The sequence below is a fragment of the Leiobunum rupestre genome, chromosome 9 (assembly GCF_980474605.1).
Source record: "Leiobunum rupestre chromosome 9, qqLeiRupe1.1.hap1, whole genome shotgun sequence".
NCBI classification, from domain to species: Eukaryota; Metazoa; Arthropoda; class Arachnida; order Opiliones; family Sclerosomatidae; genus Leiobunum; species Leiobunum rupestre.
The window spans coordinates 20,235,954-20,256,737 of record NC_143392.1 but is presented as its reverse complement, the minus strand read 5'-3'; the positions used below and the strand labels follow the sequence as shown (position 1 = coordinate 20,256,737).

General features: G+C 41.5%; 1 protein-coding gene across 4 annotated transcripts in view; it reads right to left on the bottom strand.

Annotated features, from left to right (window-relative positions):
• Positions 1-560: 560 nt before the first annotated feature.
• LOC149926794 (carboxypeptidase Q-like) overlaps positions 561-20,784 on the bottom strand; it is a 28,025-nt gene continuing 7,801 nt past the window's right edge. For all 4 annotated transcript variants that reach the window (XM_090159471.1, XM_090159470.1, XM_090159472.1 and 1 more), the window contains exons 4-6: positions 1,982-2,085; positions 1,418-1,789; positions 561-851 (exon numbers count right to left, since the gene is read on the bottom strand). In XM_090159471.1, coding sequence (XP_090015597.1) covers positions 642-851; positions 1,418-1,789; positions 1,982-2,085 — 686 coding nt within the window. In that variant the 3' untranslated portion in view covers positions 561-641. The remainder of the gene's footprint in view (positions 852-1,417; positions 1,790-1,981; positions 2,086-20,784) is intronic.

Here is a 20,784-nt window from a genome sequence, read left to right as displayed (position 1 = left end):
TATGAATTTCAACTTTGTTTCGCCGCCCATTAGTTGACAAAATCTGAAAATGAATGTAGTTCAACGCATATTTTCATCCATAAACTGTCACTGCACTTTCTTTAAACCTTTGTATTTGTATCCAGCGATACTAATAATAATGGAAAGATATTTCACTTAATTTCAACTGTACGTGCTTCAAAATCTTACCATAAAAGGTAATGGAAGTAAATTGGGTCGGCGGGAAACAAAAGAGGGGATGTAATTGTCTTAATATTGACCAGAGTAGACGCATTTTCTCGTTCTACGAAGAAGTTCAAACAAAACTTTCCATCGAACAACATTGCGTGTTGATAATTAACTTAGTGGAAATCGTCACATATTTTTACTTTTTCGTTCGCATTTAATATGCAATAGAGAGACGATATAAGTTAGCGGGTGCAAGAACTACATTTTGAATCATTTCGCACTTTGGCGAGAGTTACTGAGACGGTGAAATTTCTGCTCAAATATTCTGGAATTAATTTTGTTCTTAAAGCACCTGAATTTTATAGTTAATTAGTTTATGAAATGACAAAGAGTTAATGTTAGTGTTGGAACTTTAATTTTTCGATGTGTACAAGTACAAAGACCACAATTCTTCAACGGTTTATTGACATTCGTTATTCGCGGCTCAGTTTGTCTTTCAAATTGGCCAGAACGTATGAAGTGGCTGTCCAAAGGGCCAGACATTGGTCTAAATTGTCCGGATTCACCATGGCCATTGTGTCCGCTTCCGTGTGGTGGTAGTAGAAGTAACGAGCGTTGGCGGTCTTCAAAGAGGCAGTTGGTACTCCGTCATCGAGCCAGGGAATCAAATCAGGCCCATTCTTCTGCAAATTTATTTAAATTTGTTAGTTTAATAGGCGCTTCTATAATTTTAGCTCTCCCCTTTTTGGCCAAATTGGGATTACTAGACAAAATATTTGCAGTTGTTGGGCTACCAGATTAGTCAAAGTAGGAATCTACAATTCATTGTCAAGCCAAACCAGCTATTTTTTTCCTTGAGGCTGGTTTTCATTTTCCAAACGGACAAAAATGTCTCGACGCAAAAATTTCTATTAACGTTTCCCCATTATTTCTGACACCGTTTTAAAAACAAAAGGACAAGAACCATTTGAAAGGTCCGCAGGCTATCTGAATTGATACTGGCGTATTTCTGGATAAGTTTTATTTAATCCTATATTTACCCGTTCCCTTCATCAATACTCTACAACTGTCACTGAAATGTCCTGATAAAGATGGCGCCATTTTCCTGGAATTCTCCTGCCCAACCCTCCTCCCAAAAATAAACAATTGTTACGATCGATATACCAAAAATGAAACAACAGACGAAGGTAGATCCCTTTATCGAATAATGCCAGGACAGACAGTGTCAGTTCCGTGGACAAATAATTACCTCGATAAATAATTTATCGGCGTCCACCAGTCGATTGGAGGAGAACAAGTTGAGGACCTCCTTGACCACGCACCGGGCGTCGAGACTCGCAGTGTTCAAAGATAAACCCAACGGTTTAAAAATGCCGTAATCCGACTCCAGGGCGATACTTATGTTGTCCGCCTCGTCCTTGTGCGCCTGATAGTAAGCCATGGCTCCCACTAAGTCCACCTCCTCGGCGGTCCACAGCACGCTCCGCAAAGTCCTTCTGGGTCTCAACTCGAGTTTCTTGAGGATTTCCAAGGCTCGAACCGAGATCATGACCCCTCCTCCGTCGTCCATCGCCCCTTGGCCCACATCCCAACTGTCCGTGTGACCTCCGATTATCACCAACTGTAATAAAGTCGTTATATACTGTCAGTATTTTTTTTGATAGTATTTTCTTCACTTTCTTTGGACTGAGAGGAATGTGGATAAAAAAGGGATGTAAGAAAGGAAACAAGCTAGACGGAGGCTGGCTTTAGTGGGCTTTATAGCGGCATTATCAGGGGTTGGTCGAAAAGATTAAGTTAGCAGCTTGCTCGCCTCTTCGGGATGACTGTCTCCTCGGATTTCGGCCACTGCGTTCCGAGAGATTGTGCTCGCTAGATTCTCCTCTTCCATTACCAGATGGAGAACTATTTTCTTTCCTGTTCAAACGACAAAAACAAAAGGAAGAAAGTTGAGACAACGTTGAGGTTTTGATATAAAAATAACAATTAAAAATAAATAAAAGTTTCAAGTTACTTTGACCGTAAATTGAAGGAGACTGACCGACTGACCGACCCCCAATTTGTAGTGTTTCCAGTTTTCTATGGCTCTTTTCTTTCGCCCATTATGAAACTTTTGAAGACAAACATCAGATCAGTCGTGCGGAACCCAAAATATATCTTCCGGGCCACACTCGGATCTTATTTTCTTACACTCCAATAATTCGAATACCAACATATAAAGAGAGTTTCAGAGCGCTGTGAATCGCGTACACCCCAAATCGTGTATTGCACTCAATTTAATCAGTTGATTTCTTAAGCCTACGGTAATTGAAGCTTCAACTCTCCATTATAGTTTACAAACTTTCTTTGAAGAAAGTGAATTATTTTATTCGTTTTTTCGTGATGTGGTCAAATTTACCCTAGCCCATAGCAGTTCTGCCGTAGTTTTTCATCTGTTCTGGTATTTTACGGTAGACTAGGTTGGGTAGCCTTCGACGCTGAGTTGTTCTAGCTAACTTATTTTTTTCTAAAATTTTCAAAAGGGGGCAGAAATTTTGGTCCTTTCGCGCCGTCGATGATATTTGAAAAATCGGCCGACCCAAATCAAATCGGCGCTATGCTCTAATTAAAAGTCGCTAGATGACTTGGGCCGGCCTAGGATGGTGACTTATTATTATTAACACTGTTGGACGATTTTATATTTTATTACACCAAATTTTCCAATTAGCAGACGAACTTCCAGCAGTTTAGGAACTTCAAACGTTTGCCCAGTGGTGTAGTCCTAAAATAAAAAGAACCGGGGCGCTACCTGGGTACAGCCAACTTCGATTTCGCCCGTAATTGAAGTTGGCTGTACCGGCTGCTATAAATGTAAGTCCAACTTCGACTTTTAGCGTGATCCAAGTTGGCCGTACCTAGGTAACGATTTGAAATTGTTATGGTATTTTTCTGTGGGCAAAATTGATCATAAATTCACACACCCTTTATTCGAGAAAAATGATTTACGAAATAGAAGCAAGGCACGCCCTGGCAAGTTGAAAAAAAAGACTCAGGGCGCGCCCTGGCAAAATGGAAAAACCAAGGCGGGGCGGAGCCCTGCCTTTGAAAAAAGCACCGGGGCGACGCCCTGCCCCGCCCTGGCCCGACTACACCACTGCGTTTGCCACTACGTGGCTCTTTATAAACAGAAAGAGTTAATTCCCCTGAAAATAGCTCTGGTTGGTGTAACATGGCTGGGTTAGAAAGATTTTCAGTAAGGAATAAGTGGATACGCAATTGATGAGGTAGAAAATCCTTTCGTAGGTGTAACGCCATTAGAGAGCGATTTTTAAATACCTCGAGTCTTACCAGATGGCGCCAAAAGTCTGAAACGTTATAATTTTAAATTGTGCAAAATTTATTGAAGTTTGAATTGTTTCGTTTTAAGTTGATTTTTCGATTAAAGTTTTTAGCACAGTGAGTTTTTGTATTAATCAGAAAACGTTTAAATTGGCGCCATCTAGTGTAACTAAAAACATTTAAGTTTAATCTTTAATGTCTTTGCTCTAAATGTTCATTTACCTGTAAGTTTAATCCAAATAACCTATAATAGTTCACAGTGTAATCCAAATGACATACAATAGGTTACAGTGTAGTCCAAATAACCTACAATAGGGTAAAGTGTAATACAATTAACCTAATATAGGCTACAATGTAGTATAAATATCTTACAAAAGGTTGCAGTGCAGTCCAAATAACCTACAATAAGTTAAAGTGTAGTCCCAATAACCTACATTAAGTTAGTTTAGTCCAAATAACCTAAAATAGGTTACAGTGTATTCCAAATGACATACAATAGGTTACAGTGTAGTCCAAATAACCTACAATAGGTTACAGTGTAGTCCAAATAACCTAATATAGTTTACAGTGTAGTCCAAATAACCTAAATAGTTTACAGTGTAGTCCAAATAACCTAATATAGTTTACAGTGTAGTCCAACTTGCATACAATAGGTTACAGTGTAGTCCAAATACCCTACAAAAAGTTACAGCGTATTTCAAATGACCTACAATAGGTTATAGTGTAGTTCAAATAACCTACAATAAGTTACAGTGTAGTCCAAATAACCTAATATAGGTTACAGTGTAGTCCAAATACCCTATAAAAGGCTAAAGCGTAGTCCAAATGGCCTACAATACGTTACAGAGTAATCCAAATAACCTACAATAAGTTACAGTGTAGTACAAATAACTTACAAAAGGTTCCAGTGTAGTCCAAATGGTTAAATTTTGTTCCAGAAAAAGAAAAAAATATCCACCAATTGTAAAACATCGCAACAGTGTTGCCAGTTTTTAAAAAGGGATCGATCGGAGTCGGCGCCATTATGATAATGTTTATCCGTTAGAACATAGGGGTTGTCCGCTGCCGTACGGGGAGTCGCCTGCGCCTCAACAGGGTCGTTCTTAATTAAAAGCAGTTCGATACAAGCGTAATCAATTTGTGGTTTTTCTCGAGAGTTCTGTCGCGGGTTGCGGCAATGCGAGAGATATCACTTCCTTTCATTACTGGAATCGCTTAATCATTGCTTTGGCACGTGCCTCCCACTAATAATGAATGATTTTATTTTCCATTCCATTATTGGACCAGTGTTAAGTACGAGGATTACTCCGTCCGTTATATCAGAAGTACATCATATTCTCTTTGACGATAAGTTTCCAAATTATCACGGTAGTTTTCTCAGGCGTATCACGGCTCAAAATTTACCTTTTGCGTTACTACCGAATGTTCAGACATTAGAAAAAAACTATAATTAGTAATAATAAGTTTAATTAGTAATAACAACTAATTATTAATAATAAGTTTAATTAGTAATAACAACTAATTATTAATAATAACATTTAATTAATACTTTAAACTCTAATTAATAATATAAACATTAATTAATAATAATCACTTTAATTAATAATTTAAACTTTAAGTAATAATAATCACTTTAATTAATAATTTACATTTTAATTAATAATTCACACTTTAATTAATAATAATCACTTTAATTAATAATTCACACTTTAATTAATAATAATCACTTTAATTAATAATAATCACTTTAATTAATAATAATCACTTTAATTAATAATAATCACTTTAATTAATAATAATCACTTTAATTAATAATAATCACTTTAATTAATAATAATCACTTTAATTAATAATAATCACTTTAATGAATAATAATCACTTTAATTATAATAATCACTTTAATTAATAATAATCACTTTAATTAATAATACTCACTTTAATTAATAATTCACACTTTAATTAAAAATAATCACTTTAATTAATAATTCACACTTTAATTAAAAATAATCACTTTAATTAATAATTCACACTTTAATTAAAAATAATCACTTTAATTGATAATGATCACTTTAATTAAAAATAATCACTTTAATTAATAATAATTAATTTAATTAATAATAATAACTTTAATGAATAATAATCACTATTATTCATTAAATAAACTTTAAATTAAATAATTTATTTGACCACGCAATAAGTTTTCTTTCGCAACATGTTTTAACACCATATCGGTAGCCTGCGGAGATACGACCGTGTTTCAAGCTCATAAATAATATAAGCAATAAAGGATACTTCAATTGCGAGAGATGTTTTATATACTTTTGATTATTGCAATTTTCTGGTTGTCTAGCTTTTGCTTTTCCTATTACGGTTAACGCAGAGATTGAATTAATTAAAAAGATAAACGTCAAGTTCCGCCAATTCCACGGAAGAAATTGCTCCCTTTTTGCGGTTTCTAACTTTGACAAATGTCTTCTTTTCTAGCGGCTTTTTAAATTATTATTTTGTTCGCTGTGAAGAATGTATTTATTTATACTTAGGGAGAATTACTATGTTGAGACTATGTTGGACCCTAATGGTCTTGTTTTTCCCCGTCACGACAGAGGGGGAGAACGGCATCCACTTGTGTTTCAATGACGTTGTTTTTCACTAGGCAAAAAACACTGACGGTGCGCGTCGACGCAAAAAATCTTCGTTAGGCCTAAGAGTTGGTTTTCACTCGGGGAAAAAACGCTCTGACGGTGCGCGTCGACGCAAAAAATCTTCGTTACGCTAAGAGTTGGTTTTCACACGGGGAAAAAAACGCTCTGACGGTGCGCGTCGACGCAAAAAATCTTCGTTAGGCCTAAGAGTTGTTTTTCACTAGGGAAAAAACGCTCTGACGGTGAGCGTCGACGCAAAAAAATCTTCGTTAGGCCGAAGAGTTGTTTTTTCACTAGGGAAAAAACGCTCTGACGGTGTGCGATGACGCAAAAATCTTCGTTAGGCCTAAGAGTTGGTGTTCAGTAGGGAAAAAAGCTCTGACGGTGAACGTCGACGCAAAAAATCTTTGTTAGTGCTAAGAGTTGGTGTTCAATAGGTAAAAAACGCTCTGACGGTGCGCGTCAACGCAAAAAATCTTCGTTAGGCCTAAGAGTTGTTTTTCACTAGGGAAAAAACGCTCTGACGGTGCGAGACGATGCAAAAATCTTCGTTAGGCCTAAGAGTTGGTATTCAGTAGGTAAAAAACGCTCTGACGGTGCGCGTCAACGCAAAAAATCTTCGTTAGGCCTAAGAGTTGGTTTTCACTAGGGAAAAAACGCTCTAACGGTGCGCGTCGACGCAAAAAATCTTCGTTAGGCCTAAGAGTTGGTTTTCACTAGGGGAAAATGCTATGACGGTGCGCGTTGACGCAAAAATCTTCGTTAGGCCTAAGAGTTGGTTTTCACTCGGGGAAAAAACGCTCTGACGCTGCGCGTCGACGCAAAAAATCTTCGTTAGGCCTAAGAGTTGTTTTTCACTAGGGAAAAAACGCTCTGACGGTGTGCGATGACGCAAAAATCTTCGTTAGGCCTAAGAGTTGGTGTTCAGTAGGGAAAAAAGCTCTGACGGTGAACGTCGACGCAAAAAATCTTCGTTAGTGCTAAGAGTTGGTGTTCAATTGGTAAAAAACGCTCTGACGGTGCGCGTCAACGCAAAAAATCTTCGTTAGGCCTAAGAGTTGGTTTTCACTAGGGGAAAATGCTATGACGGTGCGCGTTGACGCAAAAAATCTTCGTTAGGCCTAAGAGTTGGTTTTCACTAGGGGAAAAAACGCTCTGACGCTGCGCGTCGACGCAAAAAATCTTCGTTAGGCCTAAGAGTTGTTTTTCACTAGGGAAAAATGCTATGACGGTGCGCGTTGACGCAAAAAATCTTCGTTAAGCCTAAGAGTTGTTTTTCACTAGGTAAAAAACGCTCTGACGGTGAGCGTCGACGCAAAAAATCTTCATTAGGCCTAAGAGTTGTTTTTCACTAGGGAAAAATGCTATGACGGTGCGCGTTGACGCAAAAAATCTTCGTTAAGCCTAAGAGTTGTTTTTCACTAGGTAAAAAACGCTCTGACGGTGCGCGTCAACGCAAAAAATCTTCGTTAGGCCTAAGAGTTGTTTTTCACTAGGGAAAAATGCTATGACGGTGCGCGTTGACGCAAAAAATCTTCGTTAAGCCTAAGAGTTGTTTTTCACTAGGTAAAAAACGCTCTGACGGTGCGCGTCAACGCAAAAAATCTTCGTTAGGCCTAAGAGTTGGTTTTCACTAGGGAAAAAACGCTCTAACGGTGCGCGTCGACGCAAAAAATCTTCGTTAGGCCTAAGAGTTGGTTTTCACTAGGGGAAAAAACGCTCTGACGCTGCGCGTCGACGCAAAAAATCTTCGTTAGGCCTAAGAGTTGTTTTTCACTAGGGAAAAATGCTATGACGGTGCGCGTTGACGCAAAAAATCTTCGTTAAGCCTAAGAGTTGTTTTTCACTAGGTAAAAAACGCTCTGACGGTGAGCGTCGACGCAAAAAATCTTCATTAGGCCTAAGAGTTGTTTTTCACTAGGGAAAAATGCTATGACGGTGCGCGTTGACGCAAAAAATCTTCGTTAAGCCTAAGAGTTGTTTTTCACTAGGTAAAAAACGCTCTGACGGTGCGCGTCAACGCAAAAAATCTTCGTTAGGCCTAAGAGTTGTTTTTCACTAGGGAAAAATGCTATGACGGTGCGCGTTGACGCAAAAAATCTTCGTTAAGCCTAAGAGTTGTTTTTCACTAGGTAAAAAACGCTCTGACGGTGCGCGTCAACGCAAAAAATCTTCGTTAGGCCTAAGAGTTGGTTTTCACTAGGGAAAAAACGCTCTAACGGTGCGCGTCGACGCAAAAAATCTTCGTTAGGCCTAAGAGTTGGTTTTCACTAGGGGAAAATGCTATGACGGTGCGCGTTGACGCAAAAATCTTCGTTAGGCCTAAGAGTTGGTTTTCACTCGGGGAAAAAACGCTCTGACGCTGCGCGTCGACGCAAAAAATCTTCGTTAGGCCTAAGAGTTGTTTTTCACTAGGGAAAAACGCTCTGACGCTGCGCGTCGACGCAAAAAATCTTCGTTAGGCCTAAGAGTTGTTTTTCACTAGGGAAAAATGCTATGACGGTGCGCGTTGACGCAAAAAATCTTCGTTAAGCCTAAGAGTTGTTTTTCACTAGGTAAAAAACGCTCTGACGGTGCGCGTCAACGCAAAAAATCTTCGTTAGGCCTAAGAGTTGGTTTTCACTAGGGAAAAAACGCTCTAACGGTGCGCGTCGACGCAAAAAATCTTCGTTAGGCCTAAGAGTTGGTTTTCACTAGGGGAAAATGCTATGACGGTGCGCGTTGACGCAAAAATCTTCGTTAGGCCTAAGAGTTGGTTTTCACTCGGGGAAAAAACGCTCTGACGCTGCGCGTCGACGCAAAAAATCTTCGTTAGGCCTAAGAGTTGTTTTTCACTAGGGAAAAAACGCTCTGACGGTGTGCGATGACGCAAAAATCTTCGTTAGGCCTAAGAGTTGGTGTTCAGTAGGGAAAAAAGCTCTGACGGTGAACGTCGACGCAAAAAATCTTCGTTACGCTAAGAGTTGGTTTTCACTCGGGGAAAAAACGCTCTGACGTTGCGCGTCAACGCAAAAAATCTTCGTTAGGCCTAAGAGTTGTTTTTCACTAGGGAAAAAACGCTCTGACGGTGTGCGATGACGCAAAAATCTTCGTTAGGCCTAAGAGTTGGTGTTCAGTAGGGAAAAAAGCTCTGACGGTGAACGTCGACGCAAAAAATCTTCGTTACGCTAAGAGTTGGTTTTCACTCGGGGAAAAAACGCTCTGACGGTGCGCGTCGACGCAAAAAATCTTCGTTAGGCCTAAGAGTTGTTTTTCACTAGGGAAAAATGCTATGACGGTGCGCGTTGACGCAAAAAATCTTCGTTAAGCCTAAGAGTTGTTTTTCACTAGGTAAAAAACGCTCTGACGGTGAGCGTCGACGCAAAAAATCTTCATTAGGCCGAAGAGTTGTTTTTTCACTAGGGAAAAAACGCTCTGACGGTGTGCGATGACGCAAAAATCTTCGTTAGGCCTAAGAGTTGGTGTTCAGTAGGGAAAAAAGCTCTGACGGTGAACGTCGACGCAAAAAATCTTCGTTAGTGCTAAGAGTTGGTGTTCAATTGGTAAAAAACGCTCTGACGGTGCGCGTCAACGCAAAAAATCTTCGTTAGGCCTAAGAGTTGGTTTTCACTAGGGGAAAATGCTACGACGGTGCGCGTTGACGCAAAAAATCTTCGTTAGGCCTAAGAGTTGGTTTTCACTAGGGGAAAATGCTATGACGGTGCGCGTTGACGCAAAAAATCTTCGTTACGCTAAGAGTTGGTTTTCACTCGGGGAAAAACGCTCTGACGGTGCGCGTCGACGCAAAAAATCTTCGTTACGCTAAGAGTTGGTTTTCACTCGGGGAAAAAACGCTCTGACGGTGCGCGTCGACGCAAAAAATCTTCGTTAGGCCTAAGAGTTGTTTTTTACTAGGGAAAAATGCTATGACGGTGCGCGTTGACGCAAAAAATCTTCGTTAGGCCTAAGAGTTGGTTTTCACTCGGGGAAAAAACGCTCTGACGGTGCGCGTCGACGCAAAAAATCTTCGTTAAGCCTAAAAGTTGTTTTTTCACTAGGTAAAAAACGCTCTGACGGTGAACGTCGACGCAAAAAATCTTCGTTAGGCCTAAGAGTTGGTATTCAGTAGGTAAAAAACGCTCTGACGGTGCGCGTCAACGCAAAAAATCTTCGTTAGGCCTAAGAGTTGGTTTTCACTAGGGAAAAAACGCTCTAACGGTGCGCGTCGACGCAAAAAATCTTCGTTAGGCCTAAGAGTTGGTTTTCACTAGGGGAAAATGCTATGACGGTGCGCGTTGACGCAAAAATCTTCGTTAGGCCTAAGAGTTGGTTTTCACTCGGGGAAAAAACGCTCTGACGCTGCGCGTCGACGCAAAAAATCTTCGTTAGGCCTAAGAGTTGTTTTTCACTAGGGAAAAATGCTATGACGGTGCGCGTTGACGCAAAAAATCTTCGTTAAGCCTAAGAGTTGTTTTTCACTAGGTAAAAAACGCTCTGACGGTGAGCGTCGACGCAAAAAATCTTCATTAGGCCGAAGAGTTGTTTTTTCACTAGGGAAAAAACGCTCTGACGGTGTGCGATGACGCAAAAATCTTCGTTAGGCCTAAGAGTTGGTGTTCAGTAGGGAAAAAAGCTCTGACGGTGAACGTCGACGCAAAAAATCTTCGTTACGCTAAGAGTTGGTTTTCACTCGGGGAAAAAACGCTCTGACGGTGCGCGTCGACGCAAAAAATCTTCGTTAGGCCTAAGAGTTGTTTTTCACTAGGGAAAAATGCTATGACGGTGCGCGTTGACGCAAAAAATCTTCGTTAGGCCTAAGAGTTGGTTTTCACTAGGGGAAAAAACGCTCTGACGCTGCGCGTCGACGCAAAAAATCTTCGTTAGGCCTAAGAGTTGTTTTTCACTAGGGAAAAATGCTATGACGGTGCGCGTTGACGCAAAAAATCTTCGTTAAGCCTAAGAGTTGTTTTTCACTAGGTAAAAAACGCTCTGACGGTGAGCGTCGACGCAAAAAATCTTCATTAGGCCTAAGAGTTGTTTTTCACTAGGGAAAAATGCTATGACGGTGCGCGTTGACGCAAAAAATCTTCGTTAAGCCTAAGAGTTGTTTTTCACTAGGTAAAAAACGCTCTGACGGTGCGCGTCAAGGCAAAAAATCTTCGTTAGGCCTAAGAGTTGTTTTTCACTAGGGAAAAATGCTATGACGGTGCGCGTTGACGCAAAAAATCTTCGTTAAGCCTAAGAGTTGTTTTTCACTAGGTAAAAAACGCTCTGACGGTGCGCGTCAACGCAAAAAATCTTCGTTAGGCCTAAGAGTTGGTTTTCACTAGGGAAAAAACGCTCTAACGGTGCGCGTCGACGCAAAAAATCTTCGTTAGGCCTAAGAGTTGGTTTTCACTAGGGGAAAATGCTATGACGGTGCGCGTTGACGCAAAAATCTTCGTTAGGCCTAAGAGTTGGTTTTCACTCGGGGAAAAAACGCTCTGACGCTGCGCGTCGACGCAAAAAATCTTCGTTAGGCCTAAGAGTTGTTTTTCACTAGGGAAAAACGCTCTGACGCTGCGCGTCGACGCAAAAAATCTTCGTTAGGCCTAAGAGTTGTTTTTCACTAGGGAAAAATGCTATGACGGTGCGCGTTGACGCAAAAAATCTTCGTTAAGCCTAAGAGTTGTTTTTCACTAGGTAAAAAACGCTCTGACGGTGCGCGTCAACGCAAAAAATCTTCGTTAGGCCTAAGAGTTGGTTTTCACTAGGGAAAAAACGCTCTAACGGTGCGCGTCGACGCAAAAAATCTTCGTTAGGCCTAAGAGTTGGTTTTCACTAGGGGAAAATGCTATGACGGTGCGCGTTGACGCAAAAATCTTCGTTAGGCCTAAGAGTTGGTTTTCACTCGGGGAAAAAACGCTCTGACGCTGCGCGTCGACGCAAAAAATCTTCGTTAGGCCTAAGAGTTGTTTTTCACTAGGGAAATAACGCTCTGACGGTGTGCGATGACGCAAAAATCTTCGTTAGGCCTAAGAGTTGGTGTTCAGTAGGGAAAAAAGCTCTGACGGTGAACGTCGACGCAAAAAATCTTCGTTACGCTAAGAGTTGGTTTTCACTCGGGGAAAAAACGCTCTGACGTTGCGCGTCAACGCAAAAAATCTTCGTTAGGCCTAAGAGTTGTTTTTCACTAGGGAAAAAACGCTCTGACGGTGTGCGATGACGCAAAAATCTTCGTTAGGCCTAAGAGTTGGTGTTCAGTAGGGAAAAAAGCTCTGACGGTGAACGTCGACGCAAAAAATCTTCGTTACGCTAAGAGTTGGTTTTCACTCGGGGAAAAAACGCTCTGACGGTGCGCGTCGACGCAAAAAATCTTAGTTAGGCCTAAGAGTTGTTTTTCACTAGGGAAAAATGCTATGACGGTGCGCGTTGACGCAAAAAATCTTCGTTAAGCCTAAGAGTTGTTTTTCACTAGGTAAAAAACGCTCTGACGGTGAGCGTCGACGCAAAAAATCTTCATTAGGCCGAAGAGTTGTTTTTTCACTAGGGAAAAAACGCTCTGACGGTGTGCGATGACGCAAAAATCTTCGTTAGGCCTAAGAGTTGGTGTTCAGTAGGGAAAAAAGCTCTGACGGTGAACGTCGACGCAAAAAATCTTCGTTAGTGCTAAGAGTTGGTGTTCAATTGGTAAAAAATGCTCTGACGGTGCGCGTCAACGCAAAAAATCTTCGTTAGGCCTAAGAGTTGGTTTTCACTAGGGGAAAATGCTATGACGGTGCGCGTTGACGCAAAAAATCTTCGTTAGGCCTAAGAGTTGGTTTTCACTAGGGGAAAATGCTATGACGGTGCGCGTTGACGCAAAAAATCTTCGTTACGCTAAGAGTTGGTTTTCACTCGGGGAAAAACGCTCTGACGGTGCGCGTCGACGCAAAAAATCTTCGTTACGCTAAGAGTTGGTTTTCACTCGGGGAAAAAACGCTCTGACGGTGCGCGTCGACGCAAAAAATCTTCGTTAGGCCTAAGAGTTGTTTTTTACTAGGGAAAAATGCTATGACGGTGCGCGTTGACGCAAAAAATCTTCGTTAGGCCTAAGAGTTGGTTTTCACTCGGGGAAAAAACGCTCTGACGGTGCGCGTCGACGCAAAAAATCTTCGTTAAGCCTAAAAGTTGTTTTTTCACTAGGTAAAAAACGCTCTGACGGTGAACGTCGACGCAAAAAATCTTCGTTAGGCCTAAGAGTTGGTATTCAGTAGGTAAAAAACGCTCTGACGGTGCGCGTCAACGCAAAAAATCTTCGTTAGGCCTAAGAGTTGGTTTTCACTAGGGAAAAAACGCTCTAACGGTGCGCGTCGACGCAAAAAATCTTCGTTAGGCCTAAGAGTTGGTTTTCACTAGGGGAAAATGCTATGACGGTGCGCGTTGACGCAAAAATCTTCGTTAGGCCTAAGAGTTGGTTTTCACTCGGGGAAAAAACGCTCTGACGCTGCGCGTCGACGCAAAAAATCTTCGTTAGGCCTAAGAGTTGTTTTTCACTAGGGAAAAATGCTATGACGGTGCGCGTTGACGCAAAAAATCTTCGTTAAGCCTAAGAGTTGTTTTTCACTAGGTAAAAAACGCTCTGACGGTGAGCGTCGACGCAAAAAATCTTCATTAGGCCGAAGAGTTGTTTTTTCACTAGGGAAAAAACGCTCTGACGGTGTGCGATGACGCAAAAATCTTCGTTAGGCCTAAGAGTTGGTGTTCAGTAGGGAAAAAAGCTCTGACGGTGAACGTCGACGCAAAAAATCTTCGTTACGCTAAGAGTTGGTTTTCACTCGGGGAAAAAACGCTCTGACGGTGCGCGTCGACGCAAAAAATCTTCGTTAGGCCTAAGAGTTGTTTTTCACTAGGGAAAAATGCTATGACGGTGCGCGTTGACGCAAAAAATCTTCGTTAAGCCTAAGAGTTGTTTTTCACTAGGTAAAAAACGCTCTGACGGTGAGCGTCGACGCAAAAAATCTTCATTAGGCCGAAGAGTTGTTTTTTCACTAGGGAAAAAACGCTCTGACGGTGTGCGATGACGCAAAAATCTTCGTTAGGCCTAAGAGTTGGTGTTCAGTAGGGAAAAAAGCTCTGACGGTGAACGTCGACGCAAAAAATCTTCGTTAGTGCTAAGAGTTGGTGTTCAATTGGTAAAAAACGCTCTGACGGTGCGCGTCAACGCAAAAAATCTTCGTTAGGCCTAAGAGTTGGTTTTCACTAGGGGAAAATGCTATGACGGTGCGCGTTGACGCAAAAAATCTTCGTTAGGCCTAAGAGTTGGTTTTCACTAGGGGAAAATGCTATGACGGTGCGCGTTGACGCAAAAAATCTTCGTTACGCTAAGAGTTGGTTTTCACTCGGGGAAAAAACGCTCTGACGGTGCGCGTCGACGCAAAAAATCTTCGTTACGCTAAGAGTTGGTTTTCACTCGGGGAAAAAACGCTCTGACGGTGCGCGTCGACGCAAAAAATCTTCGTTAGGCCTAAGAGTTGTTTTTTACTAGGGAAAAATGCTATGACGGTGCGCGTTGACGCAAAAAATCTTCGTTAGGCCTAAGAGTTGGTTTTCACTCGGGGAAAAAACGCTCTGACGGTGCGCGTCGACGCAAAAAATCTTCGTTAAGCCTAAAAGTTGTTTTTTCACTAGGTAAAAAACGCTCTGACGGTGAACGTCGACGCAAAAAATCTTCGTTAGGCCTAAGAGTTGGTATTCAGTAGGTAAAAAACGCTCTGACGGTGCGCGTCAACGCAAAAAATCTTCGTTAGGCCTAAGAGTTGGTTTTCACTAGGGAAAAAACGCTCTAACGGTGCGCGTCGACGCAAAAAATCTTCGTTAGGCCTAAGAGTTGGTTTTCACTAGGGGAAAATGCTATGACGGTGCGCGTTGACGCAAAAATCTTCGTTAGGCCTAAGAGTTGGTTTTCACTCGGGGAAAAAACGCTCTGACGCTGCGCGTCGACGCAAAAAATCTTCGTTAGGCCTAAGAGTTGTTTTTCACTAGGGAAAAATGCTATGACGGTGCGCGTTGACGCAAAAAATCTTCGTTAAGCCTAAGAGTTGTTTTTCACTAGGTAAAAAACGCTCTGACGGTGAGCGTCGACGCAAAAAATCTTCATTAGGCCGAAGAGTTGTTTTTTCACTAGGGAAAAAACGCTCTGACGGTGTGCGATGACGCAAAAATCTTCGTTAGGCCTAAGAGTTGGTGTTCAGTAGGGAAAAAAGCTCTGACGGTGAACGTCGACGCAAAAAATCTTCGTTACGCTAAGAGTTGGTTTTCACTCGGGGAAAAAACGCTCTGACGCTGCGCGTCGACGCAAAAAATCTTCGTTAGGCCTAAGAGTTGTTTTTCACTAGGGAAAAATGCTATGACGGTGCGCGTTGACGCAAAAAATCTTCGTTAAGCCTAAGAGTTGTTTTTCACTAGGTAAAAAACGCTCTGACGGTGAGCGTCGACGCAAAAAATCTTCATTAGGCCGAAGAGTTGTTTTTTCACTAGGGAAAAAACGCTCTGACGGTGTGCGATGACGCAAAAATCTTCGTTAGGCCTAAGAGTTGGTGTTCAGTAGGGAAAAAAGCTCTGACGGTGAACGTCGACGCAAAAAATCTTCGTTAGTGCTAAGAGTTGGTGTTCAATTGGTAAAAAACGCTCTGACGGTGCGCGTCAACGCAAAAAATCTTCGTTAGGCCTAAGAGTTGGTTTTCACTAGGGGAAAATGCTATGACGGTGCGCGTTGACGCAAAAAATCTTCGTTAGGCCTAAGAGTTGGTTTTCACTAGGGGAAAATGCTATGACGGTGCGCGTTGACGCAAAAAATCTTCGTTAGGCCTAAGAGTTGGTTTTCACTAGGGGAAAAAACGCTCTGACGCTGCGCGTCGACGCAAAAAATCTTCGTTAGGCCTAAGAGTTGTTTTTCACTAGGGAAAAATGCTATGACGGTGCGCGTTGACGCAAAAAATCTTCGTTAAGCCTAAGAGTTGTTTTTCACTAGGTAAAAAACGCTCTGACGGTGAGCGTCGACGCAAAAAATCTTCATTAGGCCGAAGAGTTGTTTTTTCACTAGGGAAAAAACGCTCTGACGGTGTGCGATGACGCAAAAATCTTCGTTAGGCCTAAGAGTTGGTGTTCAGTAGGGAAAAAAGCTCTGACGGTGAACGTCGACGCAAAAAATCTTCGTTAGTGCTAAGAGTTGGTGTTCAATTGGTAAAAAACGCTCTGACGGTGCGCGTCAACGCAAAAAATCTTCGTTAGGCCTAAGAGTTGGTTTTCACTAGGGGAAAATGCTATGACGGTGCGCGTTGACGCAAAAAATCTTCGTTAGGCCTAAGAGTTGGTTTTCACTAGGGGAAAATGCTATGACGGTGCGCGTTGACGCAAAAAATCTTCGTTACGCTAAGAGTTGGTTTTCACTCGGGGAAAAAACGCTCTGACGGTGCGCGTCGACGCAAAAAATCTTCGTTACGCTAAGAGTTGGTTTTCACTCGGGGAAAAAACGCTCTGACGGTGCGCGTCGACGCAAAAAATCTTCGTTAGGCCTAAGAGTTGGTTTTCACTAGGGGAAAATGCTATGACGGTGCGCGTTGACGCAAAAAATCTTCGTTAGGCCTAAGAGTTGGTTTTCACTAGGGGAAAAAACGCTCTGACGCTGCGCGTCGACGCAAAAAATCTTCGTTAGGCCTAAGAGTTGTTTTTCACTAGGGAAAAATGCTATGACGGTGCGCGTTGACGCAAAAAATCTTCGTTAAGCCTAAGAGTTGTTTTTCACTAGGTAAAAAACGCTCTGACGGTGAGCGTCGACGCAAAAAATCTTCATTAGGCCGAAGAGTTGTTTTTTCACTAGGGAAAAAACGCTCTGACGGTGTGCGATGACGCAAAAATCTTCGTTAGGCCTAAGAGTTGGTGTTCAGTAGGGAAAAAAGCTCTGACGGTGAACGTCGACGCAAAAAATCTTCGTTAGTGCTAAGAGTTGGTGTTCAATTGGTAAAAAACGCTCTGACGGTGCGCGTCAACGCAAAAAATCTTCGTTAGGCCTAAGAGTTGGTTTTCACTAGGGGAAAATGCTATGACGGTGCGCGTTGACGCAAAAAATCTTCGTTAGGCCTAAGAGTTGGTTTTCACTAGGGGAAAATGCTATGACGGTGCGCGTTGACGCAAAAAATCTTCGTTACGCTAAGAGTTGGTTTTCACTCGGGGAAAAAACGCTCTGACGGTGCGCGTCGACGCAAAAAATCTTCGTTACGCTAAGAGTTGGTTTTCACTCGGGGAAAAAACGCTCTGACGGTGCGCGTCGACGCAAAAAATCTTCGTTAGGCCTAAGAGTTGTTTTTTACTAGGGAAAAATGCTATGACGGTGCGCGTTGACGCAAAAAATCTTCATTAGGCCGAAGAGTTGTTTTTTCACTAGGGAAAAAACGCTCTGACGGTGTGCGTCGACGCAAAAAATCTTCATTAGGCCGAAGAGTTGTTTTTTCACTAGGGAAAAAACGCTCTGACGGTGAGCGTCGACGCAAAAAATCTTCATTAGGCCGAAGAGTTGTTTTTTCACTAGGGAAAAAACGCTCTGACGGTGTGCGATGACGCAAAAATCTTCGTTAGGCCTAAGAGTTGGTGTTCAGTAGGGAAAAAAGCTCTGACGGTGAACGTCGACGCAAAAAATCTTCGTTAGTGCTAAGAGTTGGTGTTCAATTGGTAAAAAACGCTCTGACGGTGCGCGTCAACGCAAAAAATCTTCGTTAGGCCTAAGAGTTGGTTTTCACTAGGGGAAAATGCTATGACGGTGCGCGTTGACGCAAAAAATCTTCGTTAGGCCTAAGAGTTGGTTTTCACTAGGGGAAAATGCTATGACGGTGCGCGTTGACGCAAAAAATCTTCGTTACGCTAAGAGTTGGTTTTCACTCGGGGAAAAAACGCTCTGACGGTGCGCGTCGACGCAAAAAATCTTCGTTACGCTAAGAGTTGGTTTTCACTCGGGGAAAAAACGCTCTGACGGTGCGCGTCGACGCAAAAAATCTTCGTTAGGCCTAAGAGTTGGTTTTCACTAGGGGAAAATGCTATGACGGTGCGCGTTGACGCAAAAAATCTTCGTTAGGCCTAAGAGTTGGTTTTCACTAGGGGAAAAAACGCTCTGACGCTGCGCGTCGACGCAAAAAATCTTCGTTAGGCCTAAGAGTTGTTTTTCACTAGGGAAAAATGCTATGACGGTGCGCGTTGACGCAAAAAATCTTCGTTAAGCCTAAGAGTTGTTTTTCACTAGGTAAAAAACGCTCTGACGGTGAGCGTCGACGCAAAAAATCTTCATTAGGCCGAAGAGTTGTTTTTCACTAGGGAAAAAACGCTCTGACGGTGTGCGATGACGCAAAAATCTTCGTTAGGCCTAAGAGTTGGTGTTCAGTAGGGAAAAAAGCTCTGACGGTGAACGTCGACGCAAAAAATCTTCGTTAGTGCTAAGAGTTGGTGTTCAATTGGTAAAAAACGCTCTGACGGTGCGCGTCAACGCAAAAAATCTTCGTTAGGCCTAAGAGTTGGTTTTCACTAGGGGAAAATGCTATGACGGTGCGCGTTGACGCAAAAAATCTTCGTTAGGCCTAAGAGTTGGTTTTCACTAGGGGAAAATGCTATGACGGTGCGCGTTGACGCAAAAAATCTTCGTTACGCTAAGAGTTGGTTTTCACTCGGGGAAAAAACGCTCTGACGGTGCGCGTCGACGCAAAAAATCTTCGTTACGCTAAGAGTTGGTTTTCACTCGGGGAAAAAACGCTCTGACGGTGCGCGTCGACGCAAAAAATCTTCGTTAGGCCTAAGAGTTGTTTTTTACTAGGGAAAAATGCTATGACGGTGCGCGTCGACGCAAAAAATCTTCGTTAGGCCTAAGAGTTGTTTTTTACTAGGGAAAAATGCTATGACGGTGCGCGTTGACGCAAAAAATCTTCGTTAGGCCTAAGAGTTGGTTTTCACTCGGGGAAAAAACGCTCTGACGGTGCGCGTCGACGCAAAAAATCTTCGTTAAGCCTAAAAGTTGTTTTTTCACTAGGTAAAAAACGCTCTGACGGTGAACGTCGACGCAAAAAATCTTCGTTAGTCCTAAGAGTTGGTGTTCAATAGGTAAAAAACGCTCTGACGTTGCGCGTCGACGCAAAAAATCTTCGTTAGGTCTAAGAGTTGTTTTTTCACTAGAGAAAAAACGCTCTGATGGTGCGAGACGATGCAAAAATCTTCGTTAGGCCTAAGAGTTGGTTTTCACTAGGGAAAAAAGCTCTGACGGGGCGCGTCGACGCAAAAAATCTTCGTTAGGCCTAAGAGTTGGTTTTCAATAGGGAAAAAACGCTCTGATGGTGCGCGTCGACGCCAAAAATTATTGTTAGGCCTTGGAGTTGGATTTAGTTGATCTACTAGACATGGATAAAGAAAATTTACATTTTGTCTTAGATAGAGATAATTATAATAATAATAATCAGCTAGAATAATACCCAAGGCACCACCTTAGGCCTAATACATCAAGCAACGTTTAAAGCCATTAATTCAGGTGGCCGGATTACAATGCGTAGGAGGGTGGTAGCAAGCCCTTCATTCCACGCGAGCCAACACTTCATAATACCATTCTAGTTATCCTATACTTAAGAACTTATAGGAGAATAAATGTTCTAAGCGACTGGTTTAAAATTAACTGTCGGGTAATTATTTCTGAAATCATCAGACTTTGCTGCATGATAGTAACAGATTTTAACCAAACTTTTTTGTGCGTTCATCTACCTCTACAATGAAGATTTCCGAAGTTTACCGGAAATATTCCAAAAATTTTAAAAGTTATGATTTTTTTAAATTTGAGTTTTTGAAAAAAGTCTTCTTGATATTGGACGTGTGCCGCCTAGTGAGTATATCAAAATTTATAGCAGATACAATAAAATAGATTTCAAATTCTGTTTCAGCGTACAGTTTTATCTTAGGATACCCTTTTTTATGTTTTCCCAACCTTTATCGAACGCGATATTAAAATTAATGTCAATAACATACACCAAAATTAAACCAAAAAACTAAAATTTCAAAAAATCATAACTTTTAAACTTTTTGGAATATTTCCGGTAAACCTCGGAAATCTTCATTGTAGAGGTAGATGAACGCATAAAAAAAGTTTGGTTAAAATCTGTTACTATCATGCAGCAAAGTCTGATGATTTCAGAAATAATTACCCTGTCTTGAAATTAAAAAATAGAGATTAATTAAAGACGATTAAAACCAGAAACAAAAAACTTATTAACAATAATTATATTATTAATATAGACGGTTTTAATCTAGGCCTGTCCCTAACTTGGAATACTCATATAAATTATGAAGCTAAAAAACTATCATTTAGTATTTATCGAGGTGTTTATTTTCTTTTCAACCAACAAATTATGCGACAACTGTAGTTTGCATTTATATACAGCCATATATCATTGCTCATAGGCACTCTCTTTTCTTTCCTACCCTACGCGCATGCGTGAGTCACTGAATAAAATAGTCACATGTTTATGTTAGTTTTAACTGTAAGACTTAAGAGGAGCGTGCGAAATTGTGAAAGCACACACAGCGCCTATCTTTAAAAAATTCAACCGTATGAAAATCCAAGAAATGTATATTCATAATATGCTAATATTTATGTACAGGGTGTTTCAAAAGGTTATGCAAAAATTTTAAGGAA